This window comes from Pseudochaenichthys georgianus, chromosome 12 (genome assembly GCF_902827115.2).
Source record: "Pseudochaenichthys georgianus chromosome 12, fPseGeo1.2, whole genome shotgun sequence".
NCBI classification, from domain to species: Eukaryota; Metazoa; Chordata; class Actinopteri; order Perciformes; family Channichthyidae; genus Pseudochaenichthys; species Pseudochaenichthys georgianus.
In genome coordinates, this window is record NC_047514.1 from 5,991,610 (window position 1) to 6,009,986 (window position 18,377).

The 18,377-nt window shown below is 40.2% G+C and overlaps 1 protein-coding gene across 1 annotated transcript in view; it reads right to left on the bottom strand.

The window, feature by feature from the left end:
- LOC117456532 (probable flavin-containing monoamine oxidase A) overlaps window positions 1-18,377 on the bottom strand; it is a 114,529-nt gene that overhangs the window by 9,198 nt on the left and 86,954 nt on the right. Inside the window, 2 exon segments of the mRNA XM_071205079.1 lie at window positions 5,571-5,671; window positions 9,295-9,381. Coding sequence (XP_071061180.1) covers window positions 5,571-5,671; window positions 9,295-9,381 — 188 coding nt within the window.

An 18,377-nucleotide genomic window follows, 5' to 3' on the forward strand; every position in this document is an offset into this window, starting at 1 on the left:
TCCTCTGGGATCTTAAGCTTATACATAGTTCTTATATAATATTAAAGTATTGATGCTAATACTTTTGTATTTTACTCATACAAAAAAAAAAAGAATGCAGTAGTTTTACTTACATGGAGCCTTCATACAGTGCAGACGCTTTTCTGCTTGCTCTTGCCTCTGCTTACTTTTTTCGAGCAGCGGCTCCTGGACATTAACTATCACTGGGACAGTTATTCTTTGTAAATAGACGGAGGGTTTCAGCCATATTTCAATATGTTTACGACGACCTCAGTCTTACAGTAGCGTGGCCTAGCAACAGCGAAAGCCTTGTATGCTACTGCATGCTATTTAGCTTAAGCTAGTTAGCAGCAAAATGCCTCCGTTCTCTACAGATGACTTCCACAAACTTCTACAGAAGATGGCCGTGTTGGAAATGAAAATGCAACGGTTGGAAGTTAACGTGGAAGTGAATGGACTATGTTGGAATGACACCACTTTACCAGTGTTGCAAAATAATGGACAAAGGCATGCTAACTCAAAGCTAGTTAGCAGCTACAAGGATTCCAAGGAACAGGAGGGCTGTGTGCCGGATAATAAATCTACAAGTGGTAGTCCTCCCTCGAACTCTCTGGGTGCAAGGCCGAAGAGTAAATCATTTCCATGGGATTTGGGAGGACGAACAACAGGCAGAGCCCAGCGCTCTGAAATCTGTGATGCGACCGGCTGGCCTGCATTGTTATCACCCAGGAAGAGCGCCTCTTCAACCCCTGTTCCTACTAGGAAACAGACGTGGACATCTGCTAAAGGGAGAATTACAAACAATCCTCCTAAACCACCAACTGTGCCAATCCAGAACAGATACGCTCTGCTGACCGAGAACCGGAGATCTCTTTCTGATGACCTGGATAACCTGTCCTCTTCACACAGCAGGGTAAAGACCAATAGCTACTCCAAAAGTAAAAGGCTAGAGGGAAAGCTAACGACTGGGCCTGAAACTCTGATTGTGGGTGACTCTGCTGTAAGAGATGTAAAAGGTCTGTGTAGTAAGAACAACACCAACGTACTCTGTTTTCCAAAGGATATGGTCTCTGACTTGGCTGAGAAGATCCTGCATATTGGGGCTGAACATCCGACTGTGAAGAATGTGGTACTGCACATTGGAACAAATTATGTTGTGAAACAACAGTCAGAAGTGCTGAAAAAAGACTTTAAATGTTTGTTGGAAACTGTCAGCTCCCTAAATGCAGAGGTGTTCATCAGTGGCCCTCTACCGCCAGTCAGAAGAGGAGTGGAGAGATTCAGCAGATTGTTTGCACTGAATACCTGGCTTTCAACTGTCTGTATTGACCATTCTGTCAATTATATTGACAACTTTAACTTTTTCTGGGACCGCAGACATCTTTTTAAGGCAAATGGAGTTTGTCTGAACAAGTCAGGAGTGAAATTGTTTATCTCTAACGTCTTCAACTGCTTACGTCATCAATCTGTTCCCTCTGCCAAGGACAAGCAACAAGAGGAATCAAAACAAGAGAAAGACACAACACATCGCTCAGAAAACCTTGAACATCTATTACTGCACCCGCCTGAGGAATGTCTTGATTATGGGAGACAAATGGAGGAGTCTCCACTGCCCTTCACCCCCCCTATCACCTCTGAGGATACTCTTCCTTCACCCCACAGCTCTCTCTACTCTCCGTTCACCCTTTCACCCTCGCCCACCCTCCTGGAGATCGCTGAACACACGACGGAGATACAGAGGGTTGGCACCGATTCCTTCCTGGAGTTCAAAGACTAAACTAAGGCGATACGCAGGGTTGGCAGCATGTCTTTTACCCCCGCTCCCCAATGACGCCCACCAAAATCACCGCAGAGACGCGCACCATCTCCCCCGTCTTCATCACCGTGCCTACGTCAACCACCTCCCCCCCCCTGGCAGCATGTCCTTTACCCCCACACCATCTCCCCCGTCTCCATCACTGTGCCTACGTCAACCACCTCCCCTCCCTTCCAGAAAGCATCTGCAGTCTCCGAAGCCTGATAAGGATGTGTGTGTACAAAATGCAACAAACTCTTACTGATATGTGCTGGGTCCAGGCTCAAGGGCGTATGGCACTCTCAACTCTTTCCAGGACATGCCGGGGCCCTGCCTGCCAGTAGCTTTGCCGATATCTGTGTTGATAGGTAATAGATTAAGAGCGGTGAATCAGCTTAGAAACAGGAAGTGCTCAAACGTTTGTGTGAGTTTATCAAATTTAGCAGTGATTCCATGTCAGCCACAGCTCGTCACAAAAAATCTTACTGATAGTGTGTTTAACAAACTTAAACTAGCTTTATTAAATGTCAGGTCTTTGGCAGGAAAAACATTTTTAATCAATGATTTTATCACTGAGCACAATCTTGATTTTATGTTTTTAACGGAAACTTGGATTGAACAAAATAACAGTGCAGCTGTTCTTATCGAATCAACCCCTCCCAACTTTAGTTTTATGAGTCAGGAAAGAATGCATAAGAAAGGGGGTGGAGTTGCTATTTTGTTCAATGATTCCATTCAATGCAGGAAGACATCTTATGGGAACTTTGCTTCTTTTGAATATGTGGCCCTTCAGCTGAAATGCTCCTCTCGAGCTCTGTTCCTAAATATCTATAGACCACCCAAATACTGTGCAAGTTTTGTTGATGACTTTACTGAACTGCTGTCTATAGTGTGTATTGACTTTGACCGTCTAGTCATTGTTGGTGATTTTAACATCCATGTTGACAACCCCCAGGACAGAGGGGCTAAAGAACTGTTTTGTGTTCTTGATAGCTATGGACTGACTCAGCATGTGACGAAGCCCACGCACAATAAGGGGCACACTCTGGACTTAATTATCTCAAAGGGTCTGAATATCTCTAAGGTTGTGGTGACTGATGTTGCACTCTCTGATCATTCCTGTGTTTTCTTTGAGAGCTCTATTTCTGTTCACAAAAATGTTCAAAAAGAGGTAACCACAAAGCGATATTTAACTGAAAATACTAGGGAAATGTTTACTCAGAATTTTTATTCCACACTTGCCCCTGCTAACATCTCAGTAAATGAGCTAGTAGATCATTTTAATTCAAAAATTCAAAATGATATAGATGCCATTGCTCCAACTAAGGTAAAGGAAGTGACTGGGAAGAAAATATCTCTATGGATATATCTCATGGCCATGAACGGAAGAGAGCAGAAAAAAGAGTGTGTCGAAAAGCTGAACGTAGGTGGCGAAAAACAAATCTCCAGGTTCACTTTGAAATCTATAAAGAGAGACTTGTCCTTTATAATTTGGAATTGAAAAACGCACGACAATCGTTCTTCTCTGACATCATTACCAAAAACAATGCACGTGCCTTGTTTGCTACCGTCGACAGACTAACTTACCCCCCAGTGTCAGTAGCCTCTGAATTTCTGTCCACCAGGGCGTGCAATGATTTTGCCTCCTTCTTCACTGACAAAATTCAGAAAATCAGACAAGCAGTCAGTGGCTCTGCATCAGGTACAGCAAATGTGTTGCCTCTGTGTCCACTTAAAATCAATTCAAACACCATGACACAATTCCATCAGATTAATGATAAAAAACCTAGAGGACATTATTCAACTTCTGAAATCCTCCTCCTGCTGCCTTGATATTATTCCAACAGGATTTTTCAAAGATGTTTTTCGTTGCATGGCCTCAGATCTAGTTCATATAGTAAACAAGTCTCTTCACTCAGGTGTTTTTCCACAGGCCCTGAAAACTGCAGTCATTAAACCGCTCTTAAAAAAGAATAATCTAGCTGCTTCAGTAATGAACAATTACAGGCCCATATCAAACCTGCCATTTATAGGTAAAATCATTGAAAAAGTAGTTTTTCAACAGTTGAGTAATTTCTTGCATTGAAATAGTTGTTTCGATGTGTTCCAGTCAGGCTGTCGTCCAAACCACAGCACTGAGACTGCTCTTGTAAAGGTCTTCAATGACATCCACTTAAACACAGACAGTGGCGGAACATCAGTGTTAGTATTATTAGATCTCAGTGCTGCGTTTGACACTGTTGACCACAACATATTACTCGACCGACTAGAAAACTGGGTGGGACTTTCGGAAAAAGTTCTAAATTGGTTTGCATCCTACTTAAAGGACAGAAAAAACTTTGTTTCTATAGGTAAATACACATCTGAGTTGACAAATATGACATGTGGGGTACCTCAAGGCTCCATCTCGGGGCCTCTTCTCTTTAACATCTACATGCTACCACTGGCTCAGATAATGAAAAACAACAAAATAAGTTACCATAGCTATGCGGATGACACACAAATTGACATAACAATTTCACCAGGAGACTATGCTCCAATTCAAACACTGAGTAAGTGCATTGAACAAATCAATGACCGGATGTGTCAGAACTTTCTCCAATTAAACAAAGATAAAACTGAGGTAATGGTTTTTGGAGCCAAGGCAGAACATATAAAAGTTAGCGCTGAGCTTCAGTCTGCAATGTTCAAAACGACAGATAAAGCCAGAAATCTAGGTGTAGTCATGGACTCTGACCTGAGTTTCAACAGTCACATTAAAACAGTTACTAAATCAGCCTACTATCACCTAAAGAATATATCTAGGGTTAAAAGACTAATGTCACAGCAGGATTTGGAAAAACTTGTCCATGCTTTTATCTTCAGTAGACTCGACTACTGCAATGGTGTCTTCACAGGTCTCACTAAAAAATCTATTAGAAAGCTGCAGCTGATTCATAACGCCGCTGCTCGAGTCCTCACTGACACTAAGAAAGTGGATCACATCACTCCTGTTCTGAAGTCTTTACACTGGCTTCCTGTGTGTCAAAGAATAGATTTCAAAATACTGCTGCTGGTTTATAAAGCACTGAATGGTTTAGGCCCAAAATACATTTCTGACCTCTTGCTAAATTATGAACCATCCTGATCTCTCAGGTCTTCAGGGACTGGTCAGCTTTCTGTCCCCAGAGTCAGAACTAAACATGGAGAAGCAGTGTTCAGTTATTATGCTCCAAATATCTGGAACAAACTTCCAGAAAACTGCAGATCCGCTGCAACTCTGACTACTTTTAAATCCAGACTAAAGACTTTTCTTTTTGCCACTGCTTTTAATTGAACTATTCATATCTTAGACTGCACTGTAACTTTTATCCATGTATTTTTTCTTTTAATGTTTATTTTATTATCTTTTCTTTTTAATGACTGTTTTGAAATGCCATTTTCGTAATGTCTTTCGATTTTTGTAAAGCACTTTGAATTGCCTTGTGTTGAAAGGTGCTATATAAATAAACTTGCCTTGCCTTACAATATTGTGGTATTCGTACTTTTACCTTTTAAAATGATCTGATTACATTTTTCTAAGGTATGAAAATAGCTTGAGTATGCAGCAACCACAGTAATTACCTCATGTAATGTAGTTTACAATTACTGACCTATACAAATGTAGCTCTTGAAAAGATCGGCCTGCTGGTTTACTCCACTACTTAACCACTCTTACTCACACCATTGAGAGCCTGGAGGAAAGGTGACTCGTGGAGGAAAGGTGTGATGCTGTATGTCATCAGGGGGTGATTACCTGCCACAGGGCTTCCTCAGGCTGGGGTGGTAATATGTTAGCAGCCCTGGCACCATGACATTAACAGGGCAGCCACCGCTATAGTCCTCCTTAGCCCAGTCCTGTACAGCAGAAAAGTTCAATGACGTTAACATTGTACCATTTTTACATTACATGACATGTCACTTGTTAGACGCTTTTATCCAAAGCGACTTACATACTCAATGCTGTGGGCAATCCCCACAGGAGCAATTTGGGGTGAAGTGTCTTGCCCAGGGACACAACAGCATGCATGCAGTGGGGTTTGAACCGTGACCCCCTGGTCCAAACACCAACGCACAATCCACTGCACCACACGCCTCCCCATTTAAAAACACGGCACAAAGGCAGGGCTTGTTGAAACACACTCTTCAAATGTTTGTTATTATAAGATAGCACAGCTCATGAAAGCACACCATATTCCAGGGCCTCTGTTAGACACGACTGACATCTGTCCCCCTCCAAACGCCTTGTGATTCGTTATCTTTAGTACGATGTCAGTAAAATTATATAGTGTGTAAAATAGCCATTTTTGTATTTCATCCACGGCTTATTTGAATACTTCTGATTTATCATTTTGGACATTTCAGAGGTTGTCCATTCTCACTATCAAACCGATAAATTGTATCAGATTTACCGACATTGAAATCAACAGAATACTGTTTAGTTTCTTCTCATTTATTTTGTTGTATTTTCACTCTACCTACCAGATTCCTTTATTTTGTTGGTATCTCTCTCACAGACACACTAGTAAAACATATATTGCAATACATGTACTCTACTGTAAGTTGAATAAGTTTTATTTTTCTATGTACATGACTAAGTCATTTGCAGTCATATCAACAGACAGAAAGAAATCTGGTAAATGTATATTTAGCTGTGGACAACAAACATCCCCGTGTCTCTGCACATTATCCCATACATGTATTTTTCCAAGTTGATTCTAAAACTGTAGCCTGCTTACTAAAAATTAAATGAGTACATTTTGACTTGACAACACACATGCTTTTCTCCTAACGTGGAGATACACACGAGTGGAATGAAGCCTTTTACCTGCCAGACAAGTTGGTAGGCGAATATATGCTAAACCCAGAGGAGCGGCTTGTCACTGCAATGACAAAAGTGGGTACACCTTAAAGGTCAGACAATGGTAAAGTGACTCTGTGGACCTTAACATGGTTATGAAACTGTAATAATGATGCCTCTGTATGACCTACATAAGGAATGTAGACATCAGTGAGGAAAGTGGCTATTTCTGAATTTGCTTATTTGGTTGAATACGCCAAAAACTCCTTCGGCTCAGATTCCAACCTGCTGCTTGGATTTAACCCTAATTCATTATTACTGTACTAGTTGGAGAAATCAATTGGTGTCAGTGCAGCTTCTGTATAAATGTATATATGTATAAAGCTTCTTTATGTAGCACCTTTCAACACAAGGCAATTCAAAGTGCAAGACATTAAGAAACATATTATAAAATGGCATTTAAAAAGACTCATTTAAAAGCAAGACTATTCCTCTTTTTTATAAATGCACATTAGTTAAGTTTACCTTGTCTTTCTAGCCAATAGAATGTATGCTCAAGTAATGTCAGAGAACATTGCATGCCTCAGAGTACCAAATCAAATGCATCCAGTCTACTTTTACAGTCTCACACGGTTTAGTTGGCAGCACAACACACACCGGCTGCATCATGTAGCATTGAATATAATGTGTAACTACTGCAGTACACACGATGTTGCTCTGAGAAACCCAGAGCTCCTCATATGGAAATAACTACAGCATGATACACAACATGAATTAAAATGATGTTTGTGACTTCTCAGATATGTACTTAATTATAAATAGTTGAACGAGTACAAACCTAATTATTATGAAATACTAAGACACTCACTTTGAATAACGTTAAATCAGGCCACTTGTGTCCCTCAACACTATACTGTCAATTCTACCGGGGTTTTTTTTTCTCTTCGCAAAGCTCTGAGTGGTTCTTATTGCATTCTTCAAATGAAGGTTCCTGTTGAATCTCTACTAAGTGGAATTGTGATGTCCCCCTTAACATAAATGCCTAATTTCCTCAGGGCAATTTGCCTTTCAGCGATGAAGTGTCCGGGGACTGAACTCATATGTCTGCATGACTAATGTGCTGTTTCACAGTCTACCAATGTGTGCTCGGCATCATTTAATGGGCCAAAGTAGCACTTCTGTATTCAGTGTGTGTGGCGCAACATGAATATATATGTTCTTTTCACACGAGTTCTGCTTCTCTATCGCAGATTTGCCACGCCAACTTTTTAGTCATTTGGTATTCTATTTGTTTTATTATTTGGCATAAACGGTTTAATGAGCCTCCACTTTTGGGAGGTTGCTGTGCTACTAGCAGCAAAGCAGATCTATTGTTTGTTTCCCACACTGTGCTCCTTGTGGGATGCTGCAGCAAAGTCACCTTTTTGTTGTTTGTCTCTAAGGCTTTGCCTTCACATCCGTCGTAGGGCATAAATTGCCTTCTGTTGTGTCCCTGAGCAATTCCCAAATATACGATTTGTGAACCCATGCTACCTTACTATCAAAACGATTTAGGATGGCAACGTCATTTATAATCTGGTGTACCCAGTTGTGGTAATAACCATTTTTGACATTTCAATGGAGCCTTTGTTGTGTATGGATTTTGTTTAAAACCTTGGTGCGCCACATGTAGATGAAGGTGGATTATAGCTTTGCATTGCGGCATTTAAAAATGAGAAGCAATAGTTTTGTGATTAACTCAGGTCTGTGCTAGGGATGCTACCAATATCTCGGCATCAAGACTATGCCAACATTTGGTGATGGTACTTTACATTATAGTACATTATAATGCATTACATCTCCATCTGGTAATAGTTATTACTTGGCAAAGATAAATAATGTTGAATGTAAAGTGAATTATTTTAAGTTTTGGATTAGACAATTGAATAAATACAGTTGTTTGAAGGGTTATTTTATACTGCAATATAATATGGATATTATAAAGGAATTATGAGCCTATCAATTATTCAACTTCCTAATGCTGGCTCTCAATAGCTTTCAATACAAAATTAAAGTTGGGTTTATTTTTGTTTTTGGTTCGCTACGTATACATAACACTACACTTAAGGTCTATAAATACTCGGACAGGTTTTCAATCTTTTGCTACACAAAATAGCTTTCCCATTTTAAGAATGCAGAAAGTCGTGATTTACAATTCTGCCTCAAACTTAAATAGCATTATTCTTTTTTTATATTGGACATCTCTCACTGAACTACTTCCTTTCTCTTCATAGTGGAAGAAAGATGCGGCTTCTGTATTTGACAAGACTGGAAAGCACCTAATATATTGCAAAATGAATGTTGCTTGTAAAACATAATTATTGGCGGGACACTTAAAGAAATACAGTTGTTTTGGAGGATTTGTTTTCACAACAATATAAAATGGATATGAGGGAGGGAATTATGACCCTATAAATGATTTAACTGCCTAACACTGGCTCTAAGCTGTTTCTAATACAGAATTTAAAAAATATATTTTCTCATTAACTTTTTTTTTTCTTCCCAACTTATTTGTCAAGTATAGATAAAACTACACTAATGAGCTATAAATACTCTGACATATAAACAAACAAAATAGCCAAAATGTCCCTCCCGTCTGGAATGCAGGAAATAAATAACAATGATGTCATCTGTCACTTACTTTCTCTTCGTAGTGGATGAAAGACCTGGCCTCAGGTCCCAGGTATTTGACCAGGCTGGAAAGTACGGCTTCTCTCCTCTCGCCACTCTGCAAACAGCACACACATGCATTTACACTCATCACTGTAACAGCAGGCTGCAAAAAATATGAATGCATATTTAAAGTAATCCAGCTGGACAAAGCAAGCAGCAGGCCATTTGAATAACTCAGGCGCTGTCAGCACATGCTCCTGGTCGGATTAGTTCACATTGTGAGTTATGTACACAGCAGCTGAGAGTCCTGAGGATCAAAGGGACGGATCACCATGAAACATGCTGACAGATGTTGCAAAACTGTCTCACATTCCTCATCTGCATATCACTTTACCTTTGCTCTCAGCATACCCTTGGACAATAATTCATAGCTCAAACTCTCTTAATGCACTCTCTGCAGAAGAACAGACGATGAAATCAAGCATGGAGCTAAATTGCTTCCAATTAGAAATGTATAAATAAAGAACTAAGTGTTATTTTGCTTCAGCAACTCCTTAGACATTACTTTTGAGAAGAGGCTCTTTAATAAGTGGCTGCACCTATGCAAATCAAAATGTCAGCCCTAACCATAAGACACTCCTATGAAAGCCAAATAAGAGAAACAAATCATAATTACAATGAAATACAGCTAGATCTTCCTATAAAGCTAAATCCTTGTATAACTGACACACTGATGTCCATTTGGCTCACACAAATGGACACTATAAACCTTTATTTAGCAGTGACGCAACAAGCAGAGGTTAATTATTTAGCACTCTGTGCAGTGTGGAACAGCAGGGCGATGACTACCCTTGAGCTATGGAGCATGTCAGGCTAATGACTGAACTAGCAAAACAACAGTAACTGAGATATATCTTTCCGGGTAAGAGGAAAGTACTGAAGCCAAGTTAAAATGTCAACACTGAAAGAAAGGAAGGAACATGGGAGGATGTGGGCGATTTTGTGCAAAAAGTGTGTTTTATTTACTGAATTAGAAGCAGATTATGTGAAATGTGACCTTTTATGAGTTGCATCAATATGTTTGCGTTTTATATTTACTAGGGATGTAACGATATACCGAATATCGTGGTATCGCGATAAATAAACGTCTCAATACCGCCGTGAAACTGAGAAAATCTACCACGATTTTTCTTTTTTTTAACTTTTATTTAACCAGGCCGTCCCATTGAGATCATCGATCTGTTTTTCAAGGGAGACCTGTCCAACATGGCAGCAAGCAAGGGGGGGGGGGGGGTTTGCCGTGTTGTGCATGCCCACCGAGATATGCATGCACCCTCGCTGGAGCGCGCACAGCGTAAAGCAAAAACTCCCAGACATTTCAATGATTTGTACGGCAAAGTACGGTTTGGAAACTATATCATCCCTAATATTTACCCATCTAATGTTCTCTTCAGTCTTGAATAGATGCTCTGCTGTTTTTGCATAACATGTTCATGATGCTGCCTGTGAGCCTTTTTTTGACATAATTTTAGAAAATGCACATTATGTTCCCTTTTTGTCCACACAACAGGTTAACCAGGCTTAAACCCTTGTGTGGTGTTCGGGTCAAATTGACCCGATTTCCATTTTCAATGAATACAAAAAAAAGAGGATATTTTCGTTTAACCTGAAACTCAATGGCCGGGGCTTATTTATTGTGAAGGACATGTGGAATTGTTTGTTTTTTTTTCAATTTATGAGAAAATGCCCCACGCATTTATGTCCTTCATAAGAGGTTCGGGTCAATCTGACGCGGATACAATACCAGGACAGACAGACAGAGAAAAACACACAGAAACACACACACACACACACACACGCACACACACACACACACACACACACACACACACACACACACACAATTGTATGCATAGAGAAGCTGTTTGATCCTGTTTTCCCTTGATCTTTACCCTTTGTAGTGTGTACACAAAACTATCCCAGAACATTATAAACATGTTAGATCTTCCAGAAATGTATAAACATTTGACATTTTCTCGCACTGTCCCCCCTCGCACCTGCACGCCGGAGGAGGGACTTAACAGAGACATAACCTCCCATTACAGTGTATAGTGAAGAACTACAATTATCTACCAACAAAATGGCCAAAAGATATTCTGCTCAGAGAGCCTTGGAGTTAATAATGGATGAGAGTGAGTGGAATGCTTTAGAAGAACACGGGGAAGTGGAACAGGAAGACATTTCTGAAGATGAGGATAATGTGGAGGTAAACTCAGAATTTGACAGCAAATTGGAAGATGAACTTGACACAGAGCCAGCTGCTGGAAGACCCCCACAGTCAGCTTCTGGAAGACCCCCACAGCCAGCTGTGAGGTCTGTGGACCCTCAAAGGACTCCAAGACACAGACTACATGCAGCAACTGCAACAAGTACATCTGTGCTATACACACGAAGAAGTTCTGTTCTGCAGCGTCACTTCATCAATATATTTTTCGGATATACTGTATTTTATGAATAGTGACTGTTAATTGTTTTTATTTGCTTTGTGTTTATATCTGTTCTATGTCATTTATATGGATGTTTCATTCCCTCTATATTTCACAGCCAAATACTTTTGGATGTGTGGTTCTTGTGTTCCAAAATTGCTGCTAAATTGCTTTATTTCCTTCAGGGCTTTGATTATTATATGACAGATTAAAAATAATAAACATTAATGAAAACATCTTTCATTTACATTTGTCCTAGGAAAGCATGAGCACAATGTAAACTTAGTTTTTATTACAGTGTCTTTTTTTTTAAAACATAAATTACATTTTTATCACAAAACATTATGGACACTTCCATTGTTAAATTTGATCTAGCAAAGTGTATTTTCAAAAACGAATCATATATTTCATTTATATTGTTGGGGAATGAGTTAAAGACAATATATATAAGGAATTGTGCATGTTGAATTTAGTTCTGTATTTTTTTTAAACCTTGAAATATGTCCCGGGTCAATTTGACCCGAACATTACCAAAGGATGCGAAATGTGAACATAACACAAGGGTTAACCCTTAACATGCATGAACAATGATTTAAGCTCTATTTGATGGTAGAGATCGAGATGCAAAAATAAGTAGATCTTTGTGTTCAAATATAAATTTAGAGTTAATTTAAATGTGAACACATAGATGTACCATACAACTTATGTTTAATGAATCTACCAGACATTAGATAGTTACGTTTTGAAAACCATCATTTTAATTTTTTGATTTACAGAGGGCCCAAATATAAGTGAGTCATGTAAACAATTACACAATGTCATTGGAGATTGATGATTAGCATTAATATATGATAACATTAAAAGCTATAAGGGATCGATTTCCTTTCATTCTAATATTGGACGAGCACTAAATCTGTGACTTTTCTTGGCTTGTCAGTGTTTTTATATTTTAATGCAGCTTCTACAATTAGCCTGACGTGTAACATTACAGCAGTTTGGTTTGACGATTGAAGTTAACCTCATTAGTATCACAATCGAGTCCCATTGATTCAGAATTACTTTATTAGTCCCACAGTGGGGCCATTTACAACGTTACAGCAAAAGTGGCACAGTCAACACACTCTCACTCCCTAAGCGTCCAGGAGCGACGTTTGGTCAGTGTCCGTGGCGTCCAGTTGTGACGCTCCTAGGCTCCTTCAGCGTCATAAAGGGACGCAAATAGCTTTCAACTGATTGCAATGTATTTGACGCTCATGGAAGCACGGCATTCGTTTGTGTCGGCTGCCCTTAAAGGCAATGTGAGCGTCCATTCCCATTGGATAACGGAGAATTGTACACCCGGAAGTAAGTATTCCTCTTACTGTCGATTGATTTTACAGTGATATCTGCACTACTCATCGACTAAAAAACACCAGATTATCCTTGTTAATTACACAACATTGATTGGTTTAAATTGTGTGCAATGCTTTTGTATTTTTCCCCATCGATTCGGAGAAACAAATATTTTTTCGGAGTAAAGGATGGCAGAAGACACTACACTACCCAGAATCCCCAGCTATCATTTGGACTACACCATGTGCTCTGTTTGACAAACCCCGTGATAGTCCTCAAGCTCTGTGATTGGAGAGTGTGCTCTGAGGGTTACGCTGATTCTCGAACAGCACTTGAAATGGGATGGAACCACGGCAGACTGTCCAAAACTGGATTTGAACAGGTCCACCGCGTCCCCCCCTCCACCACCCCGTCCCCAGAACTACACATGCTGGCTATTCTGTTTCGCAACATGTTCTCTATCTATGGCACGTCTCTACTGGGAGTAGTAGTTTTAAAAGACATTTTTGTATTTCCCATAATAATAAATTGCCAGTATTAAACTGTGTACATCCCTGGAGGTTTAGGGGACAGGAAACACTCACATTTAAAACATATAATTAATAAATGGGTGAACATTGCCTGTGCCCATTATGGGCAGTATTACTATATATACCCACATGCCAGCTAAGGTCAGAAGAGCTTTATTTAACAGCTGGTCTTATGTTTGTGACCCCTGTTGTTAATTGATAACATTACATTACATTAATTGATAAGCCTGAAACATGCACTTGTCAAGGTTCAGAGGCACATTTTGCAAATATGGCAGTAGCCATCGATCAGCTTAAGATAAGATATACTTTATTCATCCCAAGTTGGAACATTTGCGTTCCATCAGCATGTGTAACAGTTGTAAATATGCAGTGGTGTTTATTTGTAAATCATTTAGCATAATCACACAAATTCTGTGTTTTATATTTAACAATTCTGTGTTCTTTATTTATTGATTGTTCAATACCTGACAAGGCCAGAGATGAAATATCTACATACATCTTATAAGAGTATTATACATTATGTATAATATCAGTTAAAATAAGTGCTTCAACAAAATATTGATAGATGTCTTGTAATGCACTATTGAGGAACCTGCGACCCAAGTTTTTCATTCAATGCAGAACTACACCACAGTTGTGTAGGCCTATATGATATGTCAATAAACCAACAAGTCCTCCAACTCATACGACCAAATGGGTCGATTGTTTTAAGCCCTTATTACGACCAAATATGTCGTTTGTTCAAGCGCTTAATACGACCTATAATTACGTTTTAAAAGTGTCGGCCTCGAGTGCTCCCGTTGAATGCAAACGTTACAGAGGGTTGTTTATTCACAAATAACCCTCTCTGTAAAATCCTAAATTGTAGGATAGTTTGGCCATTAAAACGCTTTATGATTAGATTTCTAGCGAGAAGTATATATTGTACTTTTAGAATCCACGTCCAGTCGATATGTAGGATCTATAGTTTGATAGATATTACGAAGATGATTTGAGGTTTCGTCAGGAGAACGTGCGGCAAGCTTCCATGTAAAGTTACGGGTTGAAAACAGTATTTCCGGTCACGCCGTTTTCATAATAAAACCAATGATCAAATGATTTACCAGTGATATCTGCACTACTCATCCACTAAAAAAACATCAGTTTATCCTAGTTAATTATACGACATTAATTGGTTTAAATTGTGTACAATGCTTTTGTGTTTTCCCATAGGTTTTTCTCTTTCGATTCTGAGAGACACATTTCTTTTTTCAGAGGTTTTGATAGGCTAAAATCACGCCGCAATGCACGTCGGGATATGGTGTTTATGTGATATGAAATCGGAAAACATTAAAAATAATAATAATTGTAGAGTATTCGCATTTGGTCTCTTTGGTCCTTCTGCAGACACCGTACCGGATGTAGGGATCTACATGCGGCACACGAGTAGTGTTGTGATAACTACCAGGTGTATGTATGTTGCTCCGTTACTATCAAGGTTATTAAACCAAGTTCTATAACAAACATGACTCGTTTATGAGAACATCAAACATGGTGTCAGAAGTCAAGTCTCCGGAGTTTTTTTACGGCGGATTTTTCACGTCTGGGTGACGTTTGAGAGGACAACTAAGCCTGCTCCAACACGACGCATGCAGCTAAGCTAACATGGCGGAAGGATTCCGGAGACCCGACCCACTCGTCTTTGACGGTAACATCGCAGAGAACTGGCGAGTATTCGAACAGGAATATGACATTTTCATCGCGGCGGCACACTATGACAAGCCAGCACGGACACGAGCATACATTCTCCTCAATATAGCGGGATCAGAGGCCATCGAGCGCGAGAGGTCTTTCGTCTATGCGGCTGAAGTGAGGGGTCCTGGCGAGGATGCGCCCATCATCACTCATGCCGAGTCTAAAGAAGACCCGGAGTGTCTAAAAAGGAAATTTAGGGAGATGTGTAACCCTCAAACAAATGTCACTATGGAAAGACACAAGTTCAATACAAGGAATCAAAAAATCGGTGAGTCAATTGAATCGTATGTCAGTGCTTTAAGGATCAAGGCAAAGAGCTGCAAATTTGGGAATCTCTATGAAGAACTAACCAGAGATAGACTGGTCTGTGGTATCAGTAATGACAACTTAAGGAAAGTGCTCCTGAGAGACTGTGATTTAACACTAATCAAGGCTGTTAACATATGTCAGATCCATGAGATGACTGAAGAGCACAATAAAACGCTAGCTATGCCACAGCACTCTGCCACAAATGTGGATTCAGTTCAGACTTACCAGAGAGGAACACGAAAATACGACAACAAAAGGAAACCTCAGGCAAATGGAGCTAGCTCTATTTCCAACTGCTACAACTGTGGAGGTAGTCATGCAGCAAAGAGGGACAACTGTCCAGCAAATGGTCAACAGTGTCATACCTGCAAAAAGTGGAATCATTTCAAGAAGTGTTGCAATTCCATACAACAAGCATACAACAAGCAAGGGCCCAGGAGGATAGTTCATCAACTAGAACCTGATCAAGCTGATACAACTACAGATGAAACATTCTATGTTGACGGCGTAACACTGCAAGTAAGTGTTGACGCAACTGATGCACAGATCGATAAAAATGATGAGGCTTTTGTCACAGTGCAAATCAATGACAATGTAGTCGAGATGAAAGTAGACACTGGTGCGAAGTGCAATGTTATGTCAAAAATGTCATTCAATGTGATAAAAGGAGATGAAAAAATACAGACGTGTTTTAAATCCACTAATCTTGTTGCATATGGTGGTAGCAAAATCAAAACTGCGGGCGTAGTCAGACTGCAGTGCCACCTAGTGGGAAAAGTCCACACACTGCCATTCTACATTGTGGAAGAGGATGTCCTGCCACTGCTTGGGCTACGAGCGTGCAGACGGATGGGACTAGTTTCATTCAGTGAAGCAGTTCATCAATTAAGCCCCACTGACGATGATTTTTCAGTTGAGATCCAAACAGAATACAGCGATCTCTTCTCTGATGAGCTTGGAAAGCTACCTGTGACGTACTCCATGACTCTCGACCCAGATGTAAAACCAGTCGTTCGTCCTGCACATCGCATACCTGTGGCTATGAAAGACAGAGTCAAAGCTGAACTCGACAAGATGCAGGAACTGGGCGTCATCATTCCTGTCTCAGAGCCCACTGATTGGGTGTCCTCTATGGTAGCCACTAGCAAAAAGGACAAACAAGAAATCAGGATATGCATCAATCCAAGAGACTTGAACACGGCTCTGAAAAGACCACACCATCCTATGCGTACTGTGGAAGAAGTCGCCACACACATGTCAAAAGCAACTATGTTTTCTGTATTAGATGCAAAGAGATCTTTTTGGCAGATTCCACTCGACCATAAGTCTTCCATGTTAACCACTTTCAGCTCCCCTTTTGGTCGTTACAGATTTCTAAGAATGCCATTTGGAATCAATTCTGCCAGCGAGGTGTTCCAGCGCTCCATGGAACAGATTTTCGACGGATACCCCTGTGAAATAATCGTTGATGATATCATTATTGCAGGTAAAGATGTTGCAGAGCACGATGCCAACCTGAGAAAAGTTTCTCAACAGGGTCAGGGAGGTAAACTTAAGGCTTAACCCCCTCAAGTGCAAGTTCAGGCTAAGCCAAGTCGGCTATGTCGGCCATGTTTTCACCAGTGAAGGACTCAAAGCAGATCCTTCCAAAACAAGTGCTATTAAGGAGATGCCAGTGCCAGCAGACGTCCCAGCCTTACAAAGATTTCTGGGGATGGTCAACTATCTTGGAAAGTTCATACCAAACTTCAGCCAGCTATCAGCTCCACTACGGCAGCTCACACATAAAGACACAGAATGGACATGGCACGAACAGCAGCAGAAAGCTTTTGAAGATTTAAAGAAACGCATGTCTTGCCCACCGGTGTTGCTATACTACGACGTTGACAAGCCAGTGACACTTACCTGTGACGCTTCACAGTACGGACTCGGTGCAGCGTGTTTGCAGGAAGGAAAACCTGTAGCGTATGCTTCGCGTACACTATCTGAAACAGAAACCAGATATGCTCAAATCGAAAAAGAGTTGTTGGCAGTGGTCTTTGCATGTTCAAAATTCAATGACTATATCTATGGTAAACCAGTCACTATTGAAACCAGTGGCGAGCGGTCAGGGCCCTCTAGGCCCTCTGTGAGGGCCTAAGATATTCTAAAAAATAATATTTAAAAACATTTAAAAAATATATCTTTTTTTTAAATATATATTTTTTAAATATTATTTTTGTTATATTTTTCATTAGTTTTACCGAAAAAACTTGATTTAATTGTATTTAAAATAACATTTCCAAAGAAATAAATCCTTCGAATCTGCCTGTTCAGTTTCTGTTTGAATGTGAAGGGTCAGCTTAACCGTTACATGAAAAAAGCTCGTCTGGCCCTCTCTGCGATTCACAGAGGGCCCGCTATAGTAAACTCAACGAGAGAGTAATGTCAAGTGACAGTCCAATTGACCAATCATATCTCCCCTCTAAATGGGAGGGCTTTATTATCGCGGACTTTATGACAGGTTCCGCCCGCTGCGCTGCCAAGTTTATGCATGTGATATATCAACGGGTCAAGCTAGGAATTAGATAATTAGCATACGTTCATTCACGATGGCTCACGTTAGTGATAGTGATGACATCGTTGCGAAACTACTAACTGAGTCTTTTTCAAGAATGAGTTACACGGATAAATTGGAGTTAATTACCAAAGGGCGACCAACACCACAGCTTATTTTG